Source organism: Phoca vitulina, unplaced genomic scaffold, assembly GCF_004348235.1.
Source record: "Phoca vitulina isolate PV1807 unplaced genomic scaffold, GSC_HSeal_1.0 scaffold9, whole genome shotgun sequence".
Classification (NCBI taxonomy): Eukaryota; Metazoa; Chordata; class Mammalia; order Carnivora; family Phocidae; genus Phoca; species Phoca vitulina.
This window is the reverse complement of record NW_022589712.1, coordinates 9741693-9763706: the sequence shown is the minus strand read 5'-3', so window position 1 is coordinate 9763706 and position 22014 is coordinate 9741693. Positions and strand designations below refer to the sequence as shown.

Sequence of the window (22014 nt, the reverse complement as noted above, 5' to 3'; positions counted from 1 at the left end):
AGCTCTAGGATCCCATTGTTTCCTCAAGCCCAGGGGACTTGGAACACACCTTTTAGAGACAACTATGCCACAGCAAATGTTCTGGGCTTTTCCCGCCCTTGGGAAAAGGGTTCCCATTCCCACCCCCTTCCTGGCTTTTTGGGGGTTCAGCCGGGGCCAGGCCTTTGGAAGGATGATGCTTCCTACCCTCCTTCTCGACCCTGCCTCCTACCGTCCTATCCCTCCCTCTGAAGAGCCTGGCCTGCCTTCTCATCTCTAGAGGAGATTCCTTCCTCACCTCCTCCCCTTCCAATCATGGGCCTTCCAGGAGCCTACAGCTCAGGAGCAGAATATGCCCAGACTTTCCCCACTCAGATGGGTTCCCTTGCCTCCCCAGGTTCCACTTGCCCATTAGGTATCAGAGCTGAGCTTTTTCTTGAACGTCTCAAGCTCTGCTACTTTCTCCATCTGCTAACTGTGCCCGTGTCCGGCGGGGGAGGGGGGGGCCCTTGGCCCATCAAGGCAGTGTGCACGTAAGGCTGCTGCTTCGTCAGCCACCCATGTGGACGGTTCACTCCAAACCAGAGGGCAGCGACCTGAAAACCCAGCAGGCTCCTGGCTCATTCAGCCACTTGTCAGAGATAAGGGGGCAGCCACTACAGTTCACTGAGTCTAAGATGCACACCATACCATTGCTGAAATCAGGGCATAGCCAACAATTTAGTTACATAGGTGAGCGGGCAGCATTGTTTCTCAGCGGCACCTAAAATCGTGCTTCGTCTTCCAGTTGATTGTGTCTTAGATTCTATAAACTGTAAAGCTCAAGTGCTGGTCTTCACCGTAGGAAAGTTTCTACAATACGTACAGCATGCCACGATGCAGAGCTTCAAATTATGTGATGCTAGAGAAGGCACAAAAGAGGGGGAGAGTTAAAATTTTAAAAGACTAGGTCCTCCCTGAGATCTTATCCCTAATTTGTGAAACAGAGCTAAGAGAAAAGAATATAGAAACATGTCTCAAGCAACACGTGAGCAAATGAGAGCTGAAATGTACATCTGTGAATCCGAGTACATATAAACGCTATTTCCTGGGACCTCATCATTCTAGGAGGGCTTCCTGGAAGAAGTGAGCTTCAAGTTTAAAAGAGGGCCAGAGGCTACTTTGTATCATTTCATGGGTAAAGCTCCATTTCACAGAGGAAGAGACTGTGTGGACAGCTTATGAGCGTCATACCTGGGATATCCACACTTCATAACTAAATTTGTGAGCAACAGGACAGAAGGCTGAGGAATGATTTGAATCTCTGCCAGTTGTTTACATTTACTTTATTTCCCAATTCATCACCTGGGAGGCTGTCCACAGAGGACTGAATATCTGGTCATTTCCTGTCATTCCTGAACGTCTGCAAGGGCACCACAGTGTCCTGCTTGGCACTGGGGACTCTGCTCCTTCTGGAACGTGCTCCGGAGACAAAGAGCCCGGCCCACAGTCTTCAATGTGAGCAGGTTGTGGTGAGAGATGCCCTGGTGGTTTGGGAGCCTGGTGGAGGTCTCTGGGGCTGTGCATACACACCCATGACAGGAGAAGGAAACAAAACCTCCAAACCCACCCAAGGAGCCATTCTGGGTAAGCCCTCTCCCTTCTCCCCTCCCCTGCAGATGAGTCCTGGCATCTGGCTAGAACCCAGTGCCGTGAGGGCCCCTGCCTCCCTTCACTTAGCTGCGAGGGCATCCGCGGAGGGGCAGCATAAGCCAATGAATGGTGCACGGATTTGTGCTGAAGTCCACATGCCCCGAGTACAAACTGGCTGATGGCACTGTCTGCCCCGAAGTCAAGGATGATACCCCAGAGTGGGAGGAGGGGCTGCAAGAAGGAGGGGAGGAGACCCCTCGCTCTGCACCCACCAGCCCCTCACAGCTGCCCTGCCTGTTACTTCCCGAGCTTTCACCCTGACCTCTGACCCACACCCATCCGGCAAGCGTGAGCGGTCGGACGGGTACTGCCGCCATCTGACAGGAAAGCTGGCTCAGAGAAGTCAAGGGCACATAAGGGGCCCGCCTAGAAGTCACAGTCTCAGTTTTCTCTGAGACAACACGCCTTTGATCCCCTCAAGTTCTCCCTGGTGTGGAAGCGGACCACAGTATCCTCACGTATAGAAAGCTAGTAAAAGGCAACACTGATTGAACCCTTGCCACTCGCCAGGCACTCACTAAGCCCCTCTGGGAGTTAACTGGAATCCTCCGCGCAACCTTAAACCCGCTTCACCCGCAGGGCAACTGAGGCACAGAGCGTTGAAGTGACTGGCCCAGGGTCGTGCGCCGCCCGGGCTGGGACCGGGGAGGGCAGGCCGCGGACTCCCGCCTCGCAGCGCCGCGGGCCCGGGCCGGGCGGCCCTTATAAGGCCGGGCGTCCTGCGGCGCTTTCGGGCTCGGTGGGGCACCCCGCGGCCGCGGCCTCCTGCGCGCCCAGGAACGTGTGGAATCTTCCTCCTCGGCGGCCGCCCGCCGCAGGGAGGACTTCGCCTCCGGCCGGGGGCCCGTGATCAGCCCCCCGAGCAAAGCCCCGGGGGCGCGGGGCGCCGACGCCAGGCCCGCCCGGCCGCAGCTGCCTCGCCGCTGGGGGGAGCGCGGCGCCTGCGGGCGCGGGCCGCGGGGGCGGGGAGGCGGGGAGGCGGCCGTGCGCCCTCACCTGCCCCGGGGCGGCGCGGCGGGGGCGGGGGCAGGCCGCGGAGGAGGCCGGGGAGGAGCCTGCGCGGGGCCCGGAGCCCCGGCCCAAAGCGAAACTCCTGGCACTGGGCGGGCGCGCGGGGAGCGGAGACGGGCTGCGCGCCCTCGGGCCCGACGCGCCCCGGCGCCCATGGCGCTGAGCAAAGGGCTGCGGCTGCTCGGGCGGCTGGACGCCTCGGGGGAGTGGAGCGTCCTGCTGGAGGCGCGCGGCCGCGGGGACTGCCTGCTCTTCGAGGCCGGCACGGTGGCCACGCTCGGTGAGTGCGACCCCGCCGCGGACCCGGGGCTGGGAACGCGCTCCCCTGGTCTCCCGTCCCGGGGGAGAGACGACGCCCGAGGCGAGGGCGCCGGCCGTGCCCAGACTTCGAGAAAGGGGCACCTCCCTTCCCCGAGGTGACCAGTCCCGGGCGGCGCCGAGACAGCCGGGGCGTGGGGTCGCGCGCGGGGTGCGGGCGGCCTGTTTGAATGAGGTGACCCCGGGGACGCCAGAGTGCCCCGCAGGCCGGGCCCAGGGCGCGGCGGCCCGCAGCCCCTCCTGGGGGTCTGCCCTCGCCGCGCCCGCCCGGTGGTTGCGCTCTTGGAGAGCCGGTGTGGCCTCCTATGCCCCCGCGCCCCGCCGGGACACGTGACAGGTTCACCGCGATCCCAGGGGATTGACCTAGGAGCCGCCCCGACCCCGTGCCTGACGCTCGTTTTCTTTTGCACCTGTTGATGAAACCAGTGATTGCCCGTTGGTTTGTGTTGGCTAGCTTCTGTTCCCGAGGGGATAGGGGACACAAACACGGGAACACAGACCCCGGAGAAACCTCTGATGGCACCTGTATTAACCTCACGTAGACACTTGGCCGAGAAGCATCAGTTTTGCAAAGTGCAGAACTTGTAAGCAAATGTACCACCTGGTGACTCTACCTTTCCGCTGGATGTATTTGTAGATGCCAAGCCAGTACGTTTCACGTCCGTGCTTCAGGAAGTGTTGAGACTGGCCTTGTGCCAAGGACTTTAGTGGTGATCTCATTTAACTTTCACAATTGTGCAAAGGAGCTACTCTTATCGCCATATATTATAGATGAATAAACTGGGGCCTGAAGAGGCTATGAAACTTGCTTGACCCAAGGGGACACACCTCTACCTGGGTCCTATGCTGCTGCTTTTAAAGATTTATTTGAGAGTTGGGGAGGGGCAGAGGGAGAGAGAGAGAATCTCAAGCCGACTCCTTGCTGATCTCACACCCTGAGATCATGACCTGAGCTGAAACCAAGAGCCAGGTGCTTAATCCATTGAGTGTGCGGCTGTTTTTATAATGTCATACAACACGTGGCATCCTGGTATCACCAGCCAATCACCCTGTCTCTTGTTCTGTGGCTCACTTCATGGGGAAGGCCAAAGTGAGCAAAACCGAGTAGGACTGTTAGAACTTTAAACTTGAACGCTGGAGAGTAGGCTTCCAGCTGGTGTCCTCTTATACCATCTTACCTTGTTCGTCCTAAACAAAGCACAGAGGAAGGTCACTGTCCTTTAGGTTCTGGATGACCAGGGCACTCACTTCCACAACACTTTATAAACATCTCTAGTCTTTTTGCCCCCCCCCCCCATATTTGTGTGCATGGATTCTTCAGTTAGGATATGCCTCTTGGAAGAATCATCTCTTCTATTTCAGTTTCCCTAATCATTTCATTAGCATATAGTTGTCGGGCTTGTTTTCAGTCGCTTGGTTACTGAAACAATGTCTCCAGCATTGTTAGTACCATAGTGTGCATCCACTCGTTGATTAAATTATTATCAGATTATTCCAGTTTGTGCTCTGTCCCGAAAAATCCAAGTTTGGTCATTTGCTAAGGTCTTGAAAGAAAACCACAGAAATTTCCATTCCATTTTAGATGTCTACTTCATACCACATTTATCAGAGCCAAGAGATTCATATCATGGTACAAAAATACTCCTTCATCAAAGAGATTAAAACGTCCATCACTTGGATTATGGCAACGTTAAGCAAGGTTCATGCACATTTAAGAGTTCCTTTGAAGCCACTTGGAGAAAAAGACTTTATTTTTTCAGAAGTGAAAACTTTAAAATGATTAATGAAAATAATATAATGCATATTTTCCATTTGGAAATTCAGTTTGGGCTGTGACGCATGTATATTACTGTGGTGACTACAGTCCACTGGATTCTAGTACAGAGGGTGTAATGGAAGGAATTGGCTTGTCTTCAACTCATGTGCAGCCCACATTTGTCACTTAACCGAGCATTCGTTTTTAAGTAGAACTTAGGCCGAATACTTAATTTTTAAAGTCTGTTTTTCTTAAGTTAAGTGAAACTATTTTTAAAAAGCAGCTATAGCGCTTGGTGCTATTGCTGGTCCAGAGGAGGATTATCAAAGCCTTCTGTTACTAGAAAGTTGTTGTTTCAGGCTTTTCAACTATCCGAAACACGCCACAATTTGATAGAATGGTTCTGAATTTGAAATTCCCATCTGTGTTTCAAAGGGCTGGCTTCTTTGCTTTCCTTTCCTTGACAAGGAAAAGCGTACTTTCATTTTTTTCCCCAGAAGGTTTCAATGCCTGCTTTTGCATGGAACCAGACATCTGTGGAAGCCGGCTTAGCCGCGGTTGGAATCCTGACCACTCACCCTTTCCATGAGGTTCAAGCCTGGGGGCAGCTTCCTCTCACTTAAGCTGTGGTTTCCTGTGATGGGTCTCCCCGGGGAGGAACGGGGAGGAACGGGGAGGAACCAGAGGCCAGGGAGACTTAAGTGGATGGTTTATTACCATGTGGGTGGTGGTTTCTCCCCAGCCAGTGAGCATTCCTCTGCTTGTCCGGAGGCAGATGCATGCCGTCTGGAGGCAGATGCATGCCGCTGCTTTTAGGGAGAACAGCAGGAGAGCTCGTGTGCCCCACAGCGGGCTGCAAGCACAGCTCTTCAAAGGCACAGGTTACCCCACAAGGATCCACACTTGAAAGCCTCTCACCACCCACAGGGGCTCACAAAAATTGCTTCTTGTTTCCAGGCAGTGCTCAGAGACAGTCAGGGCCTTGAGCTGGGCTGTGCATTTAGGAAAAGCTGATGATCCTCTGTTGGTCTGGCTGGGCCCAGTCCTGCTGTTCGTTCCGCAGTGACTCTGCACCCCGGTCCCCACACCGGGCCATCGAGCCTGCCAGTAGGAAGGTTGCTGAGGGACTACTTCTAAATTCCTGCTTCTACAAGAATTAGGTTGAGAGTCTGTCTTCAGGGTAGATCCGTGGGAACAGGGATTCGGAAGCAGAAAAGCCAAACACGTTGGCCTACGTTTTCTCGGTGACCTGATTGGAAAGTAGGAGGCTTCTCAAGTACAGGTGGAAAGCCATGGCATGGAACAGTTCCCCGTGGCCCGCTAGCCAGTTAGCGCGCAGAGCTTCTCTTATTGGCACATCTGGACGCAAAGTCCTTGCTGTCTTTCCTTTTGTCTCTTTTAGACCTAGTGTGCACCAAGGGAAGGGAAGTGTGCCTGTTGTTCGTGGATTTCATTTTCAGAACACACACGGATACTCCAAAGTTCAGCCTTCTCCAAACAGCCCCCAGGAAGGGTGGCCTGCGAGCGTCCGTGTGTTTGCCCGGCTGTTTGTGAGCGAGTGCGACCCTGCCTCTTGCCCCCAGCCACGCTTGCTGTTGAACAGGGAGCCGCGGCCACGGGGGTGGGGGTGGGAAGGAGGCCTGGGAGACTTAATTAACTTAATTAGTGAGTGTCCCTAAATGACGCTGAGCTTCTGGGGGGAAAGTTTCTGTGTAAACACCGGGCCTGGGCTTTCCCAGCTGCTGTGTTTATATAAGACCACAATATCCTGCTTTGTTTGAATTGCTGAAACGGCCACAGAACCAAGCAAGGCTTCTGCTAAACTGTTGCCTTGCTCACTTTACCTGGCTTTGCGGCCCAGAATTAGTCAGTGCCTTACAGTTTGACCTGCTTAAGGGCACTTGAGAGGATCCGTTGAGTGGCCAGGTGATCAGCTGTCCTGGGTGGAGACTGCAAGACAGGGAGGGCCAGGGGGGGCTCCAGGCTGCTGACTTGGGGACACCGGGGCAGCCCCCACGTGTGGGCCTCCACGGCTCGTGGCCGGGTCCTTCTTCCTACTTGGAGGTATGCTCAGCATGATAGTCACGGAAACGCAAACTGGGTTAGTGTGTACTTCTACCTGTCGTTTGTGTACCTCGCCAGTAGGAGTCTGATGTCATATCTTGCCAGGCTCCTTTTTGGGGCTCTGTGGCTCAAAAACCTTTCCCATAACCTTTAAGTGTCAACATTTTCAAATGTACAAAAGTAGAAGGAAAAATAAATCCCCTGTACCTGTCACTCAGCATTGGTATCTGTCAATATATTTCAATTCTGTGTTACCTGGTCCTGTGTTTTTTAAAGATTTTTTTATATTTTATTTGAGAGAGAAAGAGAGCAAGTGAGAGAGAACATTTCCGGGCAGGGCGAGTGGTGTGGTCGCCAGCCACCTCAGTCTGAAAATCGGATCCCTTTTGCGGGGGTGTCTGCAGCGGACCAAGCTGAAGGCTTGAAAGCCAAGCCCCCAGGGCTGCGCAAGCATCTCCGGGCCGCATTTGCAATGGACGGTGCTTCTGATGAGATGGGCGCAGTCAGGGCGGTGTGGCCATAGACAGGACGGCGCTTCTGTCTTCCACACACTGCTGGATGTTGTGCGGACACTGGTGGATTCGTCTGGGCGCTGGTAGATGAGGGGCTCTCAGTGGGCAGGCCGGGGTCCACCTTCAAGGCCAATGCAAAACAGCCCAGTTATGGGCACTTTCTAATTGTGTTCAAGGAATGCTGGAAGGAGGTTTTGGGTACTGTTGTGTACCTGTAAGTCATTCTTGAGGATGATTTAATGAAAACCTGGAGAAATACACATGTCCTTGGGGCACCTGGTGGCTCATTCGGTTAAGTGTCAGACTCTTGGTTTCAGCTCAGGTCATGATTTCTTGGTTTCAGCTCAGGTCATGATCTCATGGGTCCTAAGATCGAGCCCCTTCCGGCTCTGTGCTCAGTGGGGAGTCTGCTTGAGATTCTTTCCCTTTGCCCCTCCTCCCCCACACGCTCACGTGCACATGTGTGCACATGCTCGCTCTCAAATAAATAAATAAATCTTAAAAAAAAGAAATATGCATGTCCTTGATCCAGTATTAAATGGATAGAAATTTACTTCAGGATATATTCATATAGCATGAGCTCATTTTGCTTTGAGGATGTTCATTGAATTTTTAGCTAACTAAATAAACCTTGGTCCAACTTGATAATAATAGCTAACATTTATGGAAAAAAAATGGCTAACATTTATGGAGCACTTACCATGTGCCAGGCACTGTCCTAAGTGGTTTACATGTATTGATTTATTTAACCCACACACCAAGGCAGGTATTAATTATGATTCCATTTTACACTTGGAGAAAGCAAGGCACAGAGAAGCATAAGCATTTACGTGAGGTTCTACCTCTAATTAATGGTGGAGTCATGATTTGAACAAGGCCCAGAGGCTCTAGAGAACAGTACGTTTAATAAAATCTCATCCCTAGAAAAAAGGAATGTTCAGGGGCGCCTGGGTGGCTCAGTCATTAAGCGTCTGCCTTTGGCTCAGGTCATGATTCCAGGGTCCTGGGATCGAGCCCCACATCTGGCTCCCTGCTCAGTCGGGAGCCCGCTTCTCTGTCTCTGCCTCTCCCCCTGCTCATGCTCTCTCAAATAAATAAATAAAATCTTTAAAAAAAAGAAAGAAAGAAAGAAAAAAGAAAGTGCAATGTGTGTATGAAAAAGACTAGGTGTGTCCTGTTGTCTCTGTGCTTATTTTGGGTTTCAAAACACGTGTGTCATCAGTCAGTGAAGATCAGGGGTCCTAGTGAGAGTAAGTATGTCGAACATTCCTGTGGGGACTGGATTTTCATCGGATGCTTGTGTCAAGAGGAGCGTTCAGGCTTGGGAAAGCATTTGTCCACTTCCTGAGCAGTGTGTGTGACAACACGAAGGGGACATCTTCAAGAGAAACGTGTGGGCTTCGGTCCTGCGTTCCAGCAGAGCTGAGGCTTGCCCTGGGTAGTATCCTTCCAAGTGGATGTCCCCAGCACCTAAAACAGAGCCTGATTAGGACTCAAAGCTCTGAAGAAAGTGCTAGGTTTCTTAGTGTAGAGACAGCAATGAGCCACCAGGCTCCCCAAGAACATGCTTCTGAGTGTGAGGTGTGTCACACAGATAACATGTTGGACTGGGGTCTTCCCGAAGATCTCAGTCGTGGGTGGGGAGAGATGCCTGAGTGAGTGCATGCATCTTCCTGTCCTAAGTTTGCTTGTTCTTGTTGGGGGTGGGGGGGTGCTCAGCCAGCTGGGTGGACAGAACTGTGTTTTGCACCCAAGGTGGGCACTGCGCATCTGTCTGGGCCTGGTGCTTAGCAAAGGGCCTGTGCAGGAAAGCTGGATGCATGTGGCCGGGTGCTGGGGGAGTGGCAGTCCGCATCACGGCTTATGAAGCTGGAGGGTTGCCATTTGCTTGCAATGCTTCCTGGTTCAGAAAATGACTCCAGCGGGAGGATTCACTTGGAGCATATTAGCTAAGGAGCGCAGGCAGGGCAGTTCCTTCTGGTGACCCAATTCTTGGGAGCAGTTCCAAAGGACGAATACGAAAGTCTGAACTTAATTTTATGGCAGTTTTTTGAGGATCAGGGACTCTCCGGGAGAGCCTTCTGTAATATCACGGAAGCTAGTACTTAATTCTGTTCCTGCATCTCTGTGCATTCCTGCCCCACCTCCTCCCTTCTCGGACACTGGGCCTGATGGATGCCCCCTCCCTGACCTCTTGGAGCCCCTGTCCAGCCTGACCACAAGCCGCTGTGCTCTGCACCCACTACCCAAGAACAGGCCTTATCTTCTGCCGCTTCTGCTCCTTGACAAGGTCTGCGGCGATGGTCAGGGCAAAGCAGGTGATAAAGAAATGAAGGGGGGGGGGGCACCCGGGTGGCTCAGTCGTTAAGCATCTGCCTTCGGCTCAGGTCATGATCTCAGGGTCCTGGGATCAAGCCCCTCATCGGGCTCCCTGCTCAGTGACAAGTCTGCTTCTCCCTCTGCCTCTGTGATCGCTTTCGCCCTCTCTCAAATAAATAAATAAAATCTTAAAAAAAAAAAAAGAAATGAAATGAAGAGGAACCTTTGTCCTTTAGAGCATTGTGAGGTCTCACAAAGCGGAACTTGGGCCACCAGAGCACTCCTAGTTTTGAAATTGATGTGGGATTTGAGGAGGTGGGGGAGAGGGCAGGGTGGTCACAGTGATGCTCAGACCCAGCATAGAACTGGGATGGTCTGGACACGCATCAAGATCTAGGAAAATGGCCAGATTTAAGGAAGGTCTGATGTACAGTTGCTTATCTTTGCTGACCAGCCGCCTTTTTGTATTCAACTTGTATTGACTATATTACTGATTGATGGTGGTAATCTCTACTCAGAAAAAGCAAATTACATCCCTTGCCTCAGGTCTCACCCTAGAATGTTCCAGTGAGACCTCCACTAAACCCTTCACCTGTTTCCTCTGCAGCCTGCTGGTAGGAGAGAGAAGACCTGAATTCCTGCCCTGGCTCCTTATGCTAGTCCTTATCTGTCCTTATCTGAGGGAATTAACCTCTCCGGCCTCAGAGTCCACATGTGAAAACCAACGAATGACAAGCTGCATTGCCTTTCCTTCTCTGGAATTCCATGTGTCTTAAAAAAAAAAAAAAATTAAACACTAAGCATAAGCAAATAAGCAATACCCTTACTTTACACACCTAGTTAAAATAATAAGCTACCCAGAAATTTGAATCTTAGGAAAGTGATCTGGCAAGGTAAAATCTAAGATGGTTCAGATCTAAGTCTGAGCTGAGAATCTAATGCTATACATTTTTTTTTATTAGAGACTTATGAATTAATTAAGGCATGAGATTCTCTCTCCTTGGTTCTGCCCCTTTCCTATAACTGGCAGAGAAAATTTTTAAAAGGCAATAACAATTTAGCTGCAATTAGGGACACAAAGTAAGGTATTTATTAAAATATCATACATAAAATGTGCTAAAGTAGTAGCTCCTTTAGTTGGTTCTTACTAGCATCCATTAACATTCTGAAAATCCTACCTTTCGTCATAAACATAACTTTGCTTTTTAACAGTCTGCTCTGGAGTGGGGAGTTTGTGTGTCTGGGAATGTGTGGTCTTGTTTCAGCAGCTTTACTGACTCTGTTGTGTGAACTTAACATCGCCTCAAATCTTATCCGTGGCTGATAAATCCTGTATGTTGGAAAAAACTCCATAAGCTGAGGAGACAGTTTTCTGCAGCTTCTGCTTTCCTCCGGGTGGAGCCAAGCCCGATCCTGCTGGCAGAAGAGTGATAGAACGCGGTCCAATGTGGCAGTCCAAGGGCTCTGGCCCAAAGGAACTGTGACACTCGCGTCATGACCTGCTTCAATAATGGGCTTGTTTTTATGTAAATGGTGTAGATAAAGAAAGAATATTGGAAAACTTGGGCTAGAAATAACTTGCCACCAGCCCAGGCCTGAACCAAGCCCTTGCGATAAGGCCCATCATAGTGGCATCCGCTTCTTTTTTACCCAGACCACCAGGAGGGGTGAGGGGAGGGGCCTGTGGATCGGGAGGGGAGGGGCCGCGGGCCAGAGGGGAGGGGCCTGTGGCACGGGAGGGGAGGGGCCGCGGACCAGAGGGGTGGGGCCTGTGGCTCAGGAGGGGAGGGGCCTGTGGCTCAGGACAGGAGGGGCCGCGGACCAGCCGGATAGAGAGGGCGGGTACTGCGCCCCGTTTCCTCCACCACCTTCCCTGCTTTCCAAGCTGACCTGTCTAGAGGGGGCACTTTTTTGTAATTCACAGAAAGGCACCCTGTGGGGTCTAGGCTGCCTTGGAGAAAGAGACCAGAAAGGCCTTCTTCTAACTTGTATGGCGGTGATAAAATTTTAATCCAGCTCTGGAACTGGTGCTTGCAGCTTACGCGCCCACCGCCCCCCCCACACACACAACATAGGGGCGCATTACAATAAGAGCACACACATGAAGGGAGGAATTGTAATGAAATGCCATCGCCTGCGGATGAATGTCTCCAGACCTGGGGGGGGTTTCGGGTGTGTGTCTGGCTTCGGCACTCTCCGCGTTAGGGTTCTGGTTCAGTTTGCTGTTAGGAAATTTAGGTTGCTGAGAGCTTACTAGAATTTTGTCTTAAAAGAGAAAATAGACCCAGATCCAAGACCGGGGGAGTGATCCTGTAAGAAAAGTTGTGAGTTTAGAGGCTGAACTTTGTGACTTTAGTTTGCTCACCAGCTTTCTGCTGGGCCTTGTAGGAGGGGCCTCAGTTTTGTGGCCTCTGTGTGCTCGCCTCCTGCGCACCCTCAAGTCTTTTGGGTGCAGAGGACAAGATTGTGCACTTGGAAGATTCAGGAGACAGATCCTGAAGTACCTGTTAGTGAAATGATATCATATCTGGGATCTGTTTGGCAATACTTGGGGAGGCAGATGGATGGACACGTGCGGGCACACACGGGAGGGGAGGGAATAGGTAAAATGAGACTGGGAAAATGTTGGTAACTCGGAGTTGGGTGATAGGTATGTGGAGGTTCGTGAGACTTGGTGAATTAATAAGCTGGCTGCTTTTCAGGCTCAGCAGATAAAAATTGATGGCTTTCCAATATACTATCATGAGTCAATTAGGAATTAGAGTCTCACATAGGAAAACAAAGATTCCTCTCCCAATGACAACAGTTTCCGAGAATAAACATAATAAAATATGCACGGCCTAAAAGAAGAAAGCTATAAAACTTTACTAAAGCACCAAAAAATTGGAAAGGTATACTGTGTTCTTTGATAGGAACATTGACATTGTAAAGATGTTCTTCTCCAAGTAATCTATAAATGCAAGTATCTATGAGTAAAATCCAATTAAATTCTAATAGGAGTTTGAGAGAAAACATAAGGGGCTGACTAAAGTATATGTGGGACTCCCCGCACGCTTAAATGGCAGCCCCATATGGGTGGGGCAGAGGCTCGGGACAAAAACGTCTGAGTCATCCTGGTCCTACTGTTTTCCTCCACTCCACCCAATCCCCCAGCAAGTCCAGACCTCTCTACCTCCACAAGGATCTGGATGCCACCAGCTCTGCCTCCCCTCCCCCCTCTCACCCCCACTGCTGCATAAGTACGGTGCTCCTCCAACCAGGCCCTCCTGCACTTGGACTGGCGGCTGCCACCTAACTCATGTCCCCGCCACCACTCCCAGGGCTTCCCCAGCCCCCACGCAGGGACCTGCTCAAGCCTGCACCGCCTGTGACCTCTGCCCTGGCTCCTTCTCCTCTCTCACCATTTCCTGAGCTCACTCCATTTGAGCAGTCCTGACTGGCTTCTGCCTCAGCAGCTTTGTACTTACCGTGCCCTCTGTCCCCAGTGCTCTCCCCCAGACCTCGGCCTCGCTGTGTCCTCCTCATTCGGGCTATCTGGATGATTTGGGCGAGACTTTCCTGGCCACACTAGCTGAACTGGCCCATGGCATCCACACTCCCCACACCCCCGTTGTCTCTGTTCTGTCACCTGCTTTCTTGTCTTCATAGCACTGATGACCAAAAGCACCTTCGTTGTTTGCTTACCTGTGTACCATGTAACGTTGTTGACCTCGGGAGTGCAGGCTCTGTGGAAGCAGGATGTTGCGGGTTGCATCCCCCAAAAAGATCTGTCTGAGTCCTAACCCACAGTACCGCCATAACTGAATGTGACTTTATATGGAAATCAGGTCTTTGCAGCCGTAATTAAGTTGTAAACTAAGGTGAAGTCATATGGGAGTAGGGTGGGTCCTTAATCCAGTAGGACTTAGTGTCCTTATAAAAAGAGAAGACACAGAAACAGACACGCACAGAGGGAAGATGGCCATGCGAAGACAGAGGCCTGTGTGGCCACCAGCCAAGGACCCCCGGGGCCCCCAGAAGCTGGAAGAGCCAAGGAAGGATCCTTCTCTAGAGCCTTCAGAGGGAGCATGGCCCTGCTGACACCTGAGTCTGGAATTCTAGCCTCCAGAACTGTGAGAGCATAAATTGTGGTTATTTCAAGTGCCCCAGTTTGTGATACTTGGTCCCGGCAGCCCCAGGAAACTACGACAAGGGGCGTTTTCTGTCTTGTTCAGTACTGTCTTCTCAGCCCTGCCTGGTGTGAGGAGCAGCTCCAGAAACACTGCGGAATGATGAAGGAATGGCAAAAACAGCTAGGAGGATTTTGAAAAACATCAGTGAAGATGAACTTGATCTACCAGATAGTAAAGCATACTATAAAGCCGTAAGGATGGTATAATAGAGGGGCGCCTGGGATGTTCAGTCGGTTAAGCGTCTGCCTTCGGCTCAGGTCAAGATTCCAGGGTCTTGGGATCGGGATTGAGCCCCACATTGGGCTCCCCGCTCCGCGGGGCGTCTTCTTCTCCCTCTCTCTCTGCCTGCCTCCCCCGCATTGTGTTCTGTCAAAAAAATAAATAAAATCTTAAAAAAAAAAAAATCGTATAATAGACAAAAATCAATAGATTAGAAGAGAGGGCTCAGAACAGACTTATGTAAATGGATTAATTTAGTTTATTATAATGGTGATGATTTAATCAGGGAAAAGGTGGATATTCAGCAAATGGTGTTGGTACAATTGACCAGTGCTGTACCGGGTGGGGCTCTTCCTTTACTCAGCCAGATGTTCAGACCGGGTTCCCCTGGGATTGTCTAGTCTGAAAGGAGGAGGGCAGAAACCTCAGCTTGCCCCCAGGACGGTGCTGGCTGTCCATGTCCAGGGGAGTGAGTGGTCTTTGCAGGAGTTTTTGCAGGTGACTGTTTGCACAGCCATCCGGCTGGTAACTAGCTTCTCCCCCCAGCTTAAAGCCTTGTGCCCTGTTAGAAACCGTATTTCTCTTTTTTTAAAAAAAGATTGTATTTATTTGAGGGGAGAGAGAGAGAGCGAGCACAAGAGCAGGGGGAGGGAGAAGCAGACTCCCTGCTGAGCAGGGAACCCAACACGGGGCTCCATCCCAGGACCCTGGGATCATGACCTGAGCTGAAGGCAGACGCTTAACCGACTGAGCCCCCCAGGCGCCCTGGAACCAGTATCTCTTATATAACCCCCAGAAGTACAGATTCCAGGCTTCACCCAAGCCCCAAGCCTGGTGTCCTCATCAGCAGGTATAATTCATGTCTGTCTCTTTCCTGTCCAGAGGCAATTGGCCAATTAAGGTCATTTTTACCATAAGCAATGTTATCTCGTAACATAGTTGATGGTTTACTTTTATGGGGTTCTTGGTTTTGTTAAGCCCATGGGGATGCTAATTAAGTTAGAGCCCTACATTATATCATATATTAAAGCAAATCACAGAGGCCTTTAAGGTGAACTATAAAGAGCCCCAACTTTTAAAATACTAGAAGAACATATAGGAGAAGCTTTCACTGTTTTATGGTGTGGAAAGCCTTTCTAAACAAAGCATAAAACTCAGAAGTCAGAAAGATAAAGACATCTGACAGATTTAAGAAATATTTCTTTATTAAAGTATAACATAGTATAGAACAATGAACAAATCCTAAATGTACAGCTCCGTGAGTTTTCCCAAAGTGAACACACCCACATGACCAGTGCGGGATCTGGAAACAGAGCCTTGGTGGCACCTTGGACCCCCTGCTCAGCCTCCACTCAGTGTCAGACTGATAGATTGGACTACATAAATATGTAAAACTCCAGGATATCAAAAGACACCATAAAGGTAGTTTAAAAACGAGCAACAGCCTGGAAAGAAACTGCGTGTAACCGTTTGCAACATATAAAAGGGTCAAAGACTGACAATCATTGGATATAAAAGAGCACCTATAGATCACAAAAAAGGACAAATAGTTCACCAGAAAAGATAGCAAAGGATATCTAAGTCATTCTCAAGAGGAAAACTACAAATGACCCGAGCCACAGGGCCAGCACCGCGCACTCTGCTTCGGGCAGTAAGCTGTGCTGGTTCTGTTCTCCATTTTTCTTTCCATCTCCTTCCTGTGACTCAGGTGTGGAGGCCCCAGGACAGGCACTGCATTCCACCCAGTGTGACCCCTCCCTCTTGCCCCCCCCCCCCCCGCCCCATGCCCTCCCACCTGTCTCTCCCCTTAGGCCTTGACCCCTTTCCCAGGAGACATTTGGTTCTTTCATGCCCTGGCTCCCAGGGCAGCCGCACAGGCCTCCAGATAAGCCCAGATTGGACTTGTCCTGTAGGGGACACACCTGCTCAGGTCCAAGCCAGGCTCAGTGCTGGGAACATCAGGGCAGGGCTCAGGTGCTTGAGGCATGAGCAACAGCTGTGGCAGGACCAGGAATGGTAGAGAGTAGGAGGGGGCCACCACTGCCGGGGGGTGGGGCAGGTGGTAGATATGGCATCCCATTCAAAAAGGCCAGAGTTGGGGAGGACAAAATAGGCCCCCAGGAAGGACCGTGGAGCTGGCATCAGAAGCAGCAAAGTGTTCCTTCTGTAAAGGAGAACTTCCCCAGAGAGAGGCTGCTGAACAAAAGGATTTCACAGGTAAATGACTGGGGGAGTCTGGACCTGGCACCCCCCCCCCCCTGGAGATGTGCCGCTCAGGCTGTGTGGTAAATACAGCTGGTCAGCTAGCCCAGGGATCCCAAGTATGTTTGACCTTCTGTTCACAGCACATCAACACACACATCACATCTTAGGGTACACCAGCGTCTCTTGGGGTGCATTTGAGGAATCGCCGCTGTGAGGTGATTCAGATTCTAAGGCCAGGTTCTGACCCAGCCACAGACTTTTCTGTTTCCAAGGCTGGAGCTAATTCCAGGTACAGAAAGCCTCTGGCTGGTTGGTAAATCAGAGGAGGCAGTTCCCAAATCAATGATCTGAGAAGGTTTCTTCTGCCCTTCTGTAAAAATGGTGTGAATATCTTCCCCTGAGGTTGTGTGGGGCCTCTGCGAGTAAGCAGGCCTGTTTAATTAATAGACACATATGGAGGAAGAGGCCAAACTAGTCACAAAAGATGCCTCCAAATAGTACTTGTAAATAACAAGGCACACTCATGTGTCTGCTCAGAGTTGAACTTCCTTCATCTTCCTGGGCCTGTGTGCCCTGTGGGCCCGAGGTCACATCCAGCCGGGTTGCAGCTCTGCATCTTTGTGGTGCATCTAACATGAGTGAGCGGCACACGGGCGTTCTAATCACATCTCTAATGCTAGTTTTCCCACTAAATAGCAGCAACGACAGTTTTTTAAAAATCAAAGAAGCCTGAGAAGTGAATTATAGCCTGTTTTCTGGATTCTGGATTAAAATATAGAGTAGGAATTGGCTTTTGGTAGATGGATGAAGTCTTACCTCAGCTTCCTGGAACTGTGTCCTGACCTCAACAAGTCCCTCACCCAGCAGGCTCTCTGAACCCTGCCTTCGCCTGCGCGCACTCCCCCAAACGGAGCATTGCTGAGGGTGAGGCAGGCATCCCGCTGCTCACAGCCACCTGGGGCCAGGGTTCCTCCTCCTCCTCCTCCCCGAGAAGGACCACTCCTGGGGACGCACACTTCTCCTTACTGAGATCTTCCTTCCTCCTGGCCATGCTCTCCGTTCATAGAGGAGCTGGGCTCCTGGCTCCCTGGGTTCTCTTCCACCACAACTCCTGTCCCCATCCCAGCTGAGCTCCTGGCCATCAGCATGACCCACCTGCTCCGCTGGCCTTGCTCTGCCCTCACCATCTCATTGCCAAGCCCTGCCTTCCCCTCACTTCACCCCGCTAGACCTTCTCGTCACCAGTTATTACGCCACCCTGCAAGGTCAGCTTCGGGCACCCTTCACTACCTGCTCCCTCCCTCACGCCCGACCCAGACAGCTCTGCAGCCCTGCAACCTCCCGGCCACCGTCCCTGCCCGCACACCCCGTCCCCCATCCTTCTCTGGCTTACAGTGCACCCCCAGTCTGCACACACTCTCCGCTTGGTGCATGCCAGGCAGCCCCCCAGCCCCAGATGAGGCCACGGCCCCCCCGCCCCACGCATGCTCCCGTGTCGCCACGTGTGGCTGGAGGGAAACAGCACCGCGCTGACTTCTGGCAACTTCACGAAGGGTTTTGGGGTTTTGGTGCTGGTCCATAGTCTCTAGGCTCGCGGCATTTTCCTCCTCTGGTTGTTCCGCTCTCCAGGATGGCCCTTTCACACCTTCTCAAGCCTTCAACACCTTGAGCCTCTCAGCTAATGTTTTGCTTCCTATTGCCCTGAGAAAAGAGAAGGAATTAAAAGGAGAACTTTCACGAGCCCCACCACCTGACCTGTTTGCCCTGTGCTGGCGCTCTCGCCACCTTCCCTCTGTTACAGCGATGACCCCCATGCTCCTCTGCGTCCACCTTTCCCACCCATGTGCCCCCCACCCCCATCTTTAAAGACTGTGCTCCCACTCTTTCCCCCTTTCCTTCCTAGCTGGGTGATTCCCACCATGAAACCAACAAACAGTTGGATCTCCTGTTAAGAAACCTTCTCCCGGCCCCAGCCCCTCACCTCCTTTCTCCATTCGCGTGCATGACGGGCTGGTGCACGCGTGCTGTCTCCGCTCTCCTCCCATCCTCCCGTGACGTGCTTCGGCCAGGCTTAGGCACTTGCCGCTCCTCTGAAGTCCTTCGTCAAGGTCCCCGTGACTTCCACCTTGCCGGACCCCGCAGAGGTCTGTCCTCCCTCCAGCAGCACCACCGAGCGGATCACACCTCCTTCCTGAAGCGATGCTCCTTCTTCTGGGCGTGTTCCTGCCTCGCTGCCGTTCTCCTGGGGCTCAGAGCAAGCCCCGGCACAGAGGTGCACATCTGGAATCCTTGTTGAGGGATGGAGTTGAAGCAGGACAGGGTGTGACTTTCCCTTTCCTTTCAGCGCCCACTGGGCATCTCACATAGCACAAGAAGATACATGTGGATCACGCTACATGGCTTCTAAAGGGGTGTGTGTTTGTGTGCACACGTGTGCATACACATGCATGCAAATAGGGCTTCTCTGCAAGGGGGAGGCTCTGAGGAGGGGTTGTAGCAGGCTGGGAGGGGCCGTTCAGCTGGACGGATAACTGAGGAAGGAAGAAGAGAGAGGGCTGTCCCGAGAAGCTGGTTTGGCTGGTCAGTTAGAGAGGAAAGTGGGAAAGGAGCTGTAAGTAGAACCTCCAGCGCCAGGCCAGGCCCGTGGACCTAATTTGTTAGTCATAAGAAGCAAACTAGAAGGGCTTGCTGTATGAGGAAGTGACGCATCGGGACTCGCTCCAGGAGGAGAGCCTGGGGGGGCGCGGGAGAGACTGGAGGCCCGGGAATGAGATCTGTGGTCAGGCCGGGAACACTGCCCCCAGGGAGCGGGTCTGCAGGATCCGCCCCCACGTGTACAGTGAACGCGCACATATTTGTAGAGAAACAGGTACAGTTGCGTCTCATGCTGGCTCTCCTCCTGGTGTGGCGCCCCACTGCCCCTGTCCCCCAGCTCCGTCAGGAGCATGCTCAGCGTGGGCCAAAAGACTCCGCGGTAGAGGCTCAGTGTCCAGCCCTGCACTGCAGCCCTCTTGTCCCAGGAGCCGGCCTCCTCCTCCTCCGGTCACAGCCACAGCGGACCTCGGTGCAGGGAGGGGAGTGGGAGGGCCAGGGAGGGCCCACCCGGCTGCACAGATGTTTTTTCAGCTGTGGCTGCAGGAGATGATACGTTTCCCCTTTATTCTCTCCGGTCGGTTTGCACAGGCTCGCACAGCCTTGGTGGGACGCAGCGCATTTGCTTAGGTACTGTGTTTTTGAGTGCCCGCCCCTGCCCCACTCCCCCCGCTCGCTCTTTTGTGTGGCCTGGACTTTTTTTGGTGAAAGAGAGAAGCAGTGGGGAGTATAGGAAAGTTTCTTCTTGGGGCTGCCTTGCGTCTGCCCAGTTGGCTGTCATCATGGCTCACAAGCTTCGGTTAGACTGATGTTTTGATTTGCATTTTGCTTAGCAACCCTCCTGCGCCTCCACCCGCCCCGCCCGGAGAAAAACCATTGTCTTTCGGAAGAGCGGCTTTAGCTCTAAACTGATAACTCTGGGAGGAACAGCCATAAACCAGTCTGACCTGAGCTCATGAAGGAGACGCTGACCTTGATCTGGCTGATGCTATCCTCTTGAGAACCTGAAATACAAGGAGATGGCTTAAAATCATGCACAAGAACGCAGCCACAAATGATACCCCGGTCTTGGGCGGTCTGCATTGTGAAATTGACCTACTTATTTCTGTGACATGTGGGCTGCGCTTCACTGGAATTTCCTTATGGTGTGTTACTGTGGAATATATTATGAAAGAAAGAAACGTGTGGTTGGTTTGATTATTGATCTGGACTGGCTGTGGGCGGACCAGGAGATGGCCTGCGTGGCCTGGGTTTTACAAGAAGCAGAGCACGCTCTGGCTACAGGGCTGACTCCTACTCCTGATGACACCGGCCCCAGCCTCGGGACGGTGGGCCGAGTTTGCCTGGCTTTGGAGCACGCCACCCTCTCCCTGGCAGGCCTAAGTGGCGGCTGTTTCCCTTCCATTCCCTTGGCCCACTGGCCCGGGGGGTGGGATGTGTGTCCCCTAGGCCCCTCTTTGCCACCTCCAGACATTCCTTCCCTCCTCCGTAAAAGCACTTGAATCGCAATGTATGGTGCCTAACAGAGATCTTCCACGGCTCATCCAAACTTCCAGACTGTTTCGTTCCCACTGGGGGTTTAGGACGGGAGCCACAGCTTGCTGGCAGGGCAGTGTGGGGCGGTCTCCCAAACGTTCACCCAGCCCTCAGGAGACCCCAGGCCCATTCCACTCACCTGGTGTGCCTGCCATGTCCTCAAACCAGGGCAAGGTTGACCCACAGGATCCAGTGTTGGGTGGCTGAGCTTCCAGGGTCCCCTCAAAGGACAGGCTCGTTCATTCCAAGAGTGTCCCCATGGCCCCGTCATAGTTATTATAGGTCACCTGTGGTTCCTCGTAGCCCAGATGCCTTCTACCAGTCAGGACTATTTTTAATCATAAGCCAGGCTGTCTAGTAACATAGATAACTTATATCAGGTTACCAGGGAAACAGGACTGGAATGTTAACCTGAGGTCAGTTCTCTTGCAGGCTCTGTTAACCCTTTGCCCACACACATCGGGGACCCCGTCACCCATCGCCCTGTGTTGGAATTACCTGGTGATTTTACCTCGTTTTCTGCCAGTGTCGCCGATGCTGAGGCTTGCTCTCATTCTTGGTACCTTCAGTCATCATGGTGACCTTTCTGAAGCCCTTGCTGACCTCCCCCACAAGAAGTGTGTCCTCCACCCTGGCTCAGCCACCTTCTCCCGCGGCCATGCCCTGGTCCCCCCATTATCTGTGTCAAACACCCACTCTGCACCTACTACCCCCACCTTTTCAGCTCAGCCCTTAGTTCTCCAGTTCGGTGATCTATGACCCTGCTAGGATTGTGGTCCCTGACGCTTCCATGGTCCCGCGCTGGCCCCTGTGCTTCCCCTTCAGATCCACAGGTCATAGCCACCAGCTCCGCCTTGCACCTCTCCCCGTGGGTCCTTGTCCCTCTCGTGCTTGGTCCTGCTCGATTGGTGATACCACCAGTGAGATCCTCTCCTCCTCGCCTGAACCCTCCTCTGCATAGCTGGAAGTTTCCAGAGACCCACTACCATGCTGATAGGTGTCATTGCTACTTCATGATCCCTAAGTCCAGGTGGGTCCTTCAGTGACTGTCCCAACGGGCTATTCACAAGCTCTGCAGCTTCTCCTCCTCCTCCTCCTCACTCTGAGCTGATGGACTTGCTTCTCGCTACACTGAAGCCCTGAAGCATTTGGGAGGGAACGTCTGCACACTGGCCGCAGCGGCCCACCCCCCCCCACATCTGGCCACTGTGTGCTCCTTTGTCTCCTGTTAACCGTGATGGACTGTTTTTGAGGGAGGCCCCCACTTAGACATCGGATTCCACTGACCTTCTCCAGGGCCTCACTCCAGCATCTCCCTCTCTCTACTACATCGGTTTTTACTGTCCCAGAGCATTTCCACCAGCACATGCGTGTGGGTGCAGATGCACACACATGTACACACACATGCACAGGCATATACATATGCATGTACAGACATACACATGTACACACTTGCACAGACATATATACGCATGCTCGTACACACATATATACACACATGCACACATATACACAGACATATATACATGCACGTACACAGAGACACACATATGCGTGTACCCACATAAATACATAGCACATGCATGCACATACACACACATATACACACATGCACGTACACACACATACACACCTGCAC

At 52.3% G+C, this 22014-nt stretch overlaps 1 protein-coding gene across 6 annotated transcripts in view; it reads left to right on the top strand.

Annotated features, from left to right (window-relative positions):
- Positions 1 to 2755: 2755 nt before the first annotated feature.
- SYNJ2 (synaptojanin 2) overlaps positions 2756 to 22014 on the top strand; it is a 99258-nt gene continuing 79999 nt past the window's right edge. For all 6 annotated transcript variants that reach the window (XM_032407571.1, XM_032407568.1, XM_032407569.1 and 3 more), the window contains exon 1: positions 2756 to 2962. In XM_032407571.1, the coding sequence (XP_032263462.1) occupies positions 2836 to 2962 (127 nt within the window). In that variant the 5' untranslated portion in view covers positions 2756 to 2835. The remainder of the gene's footprint in view (positions 2963 to 22014) is intronic.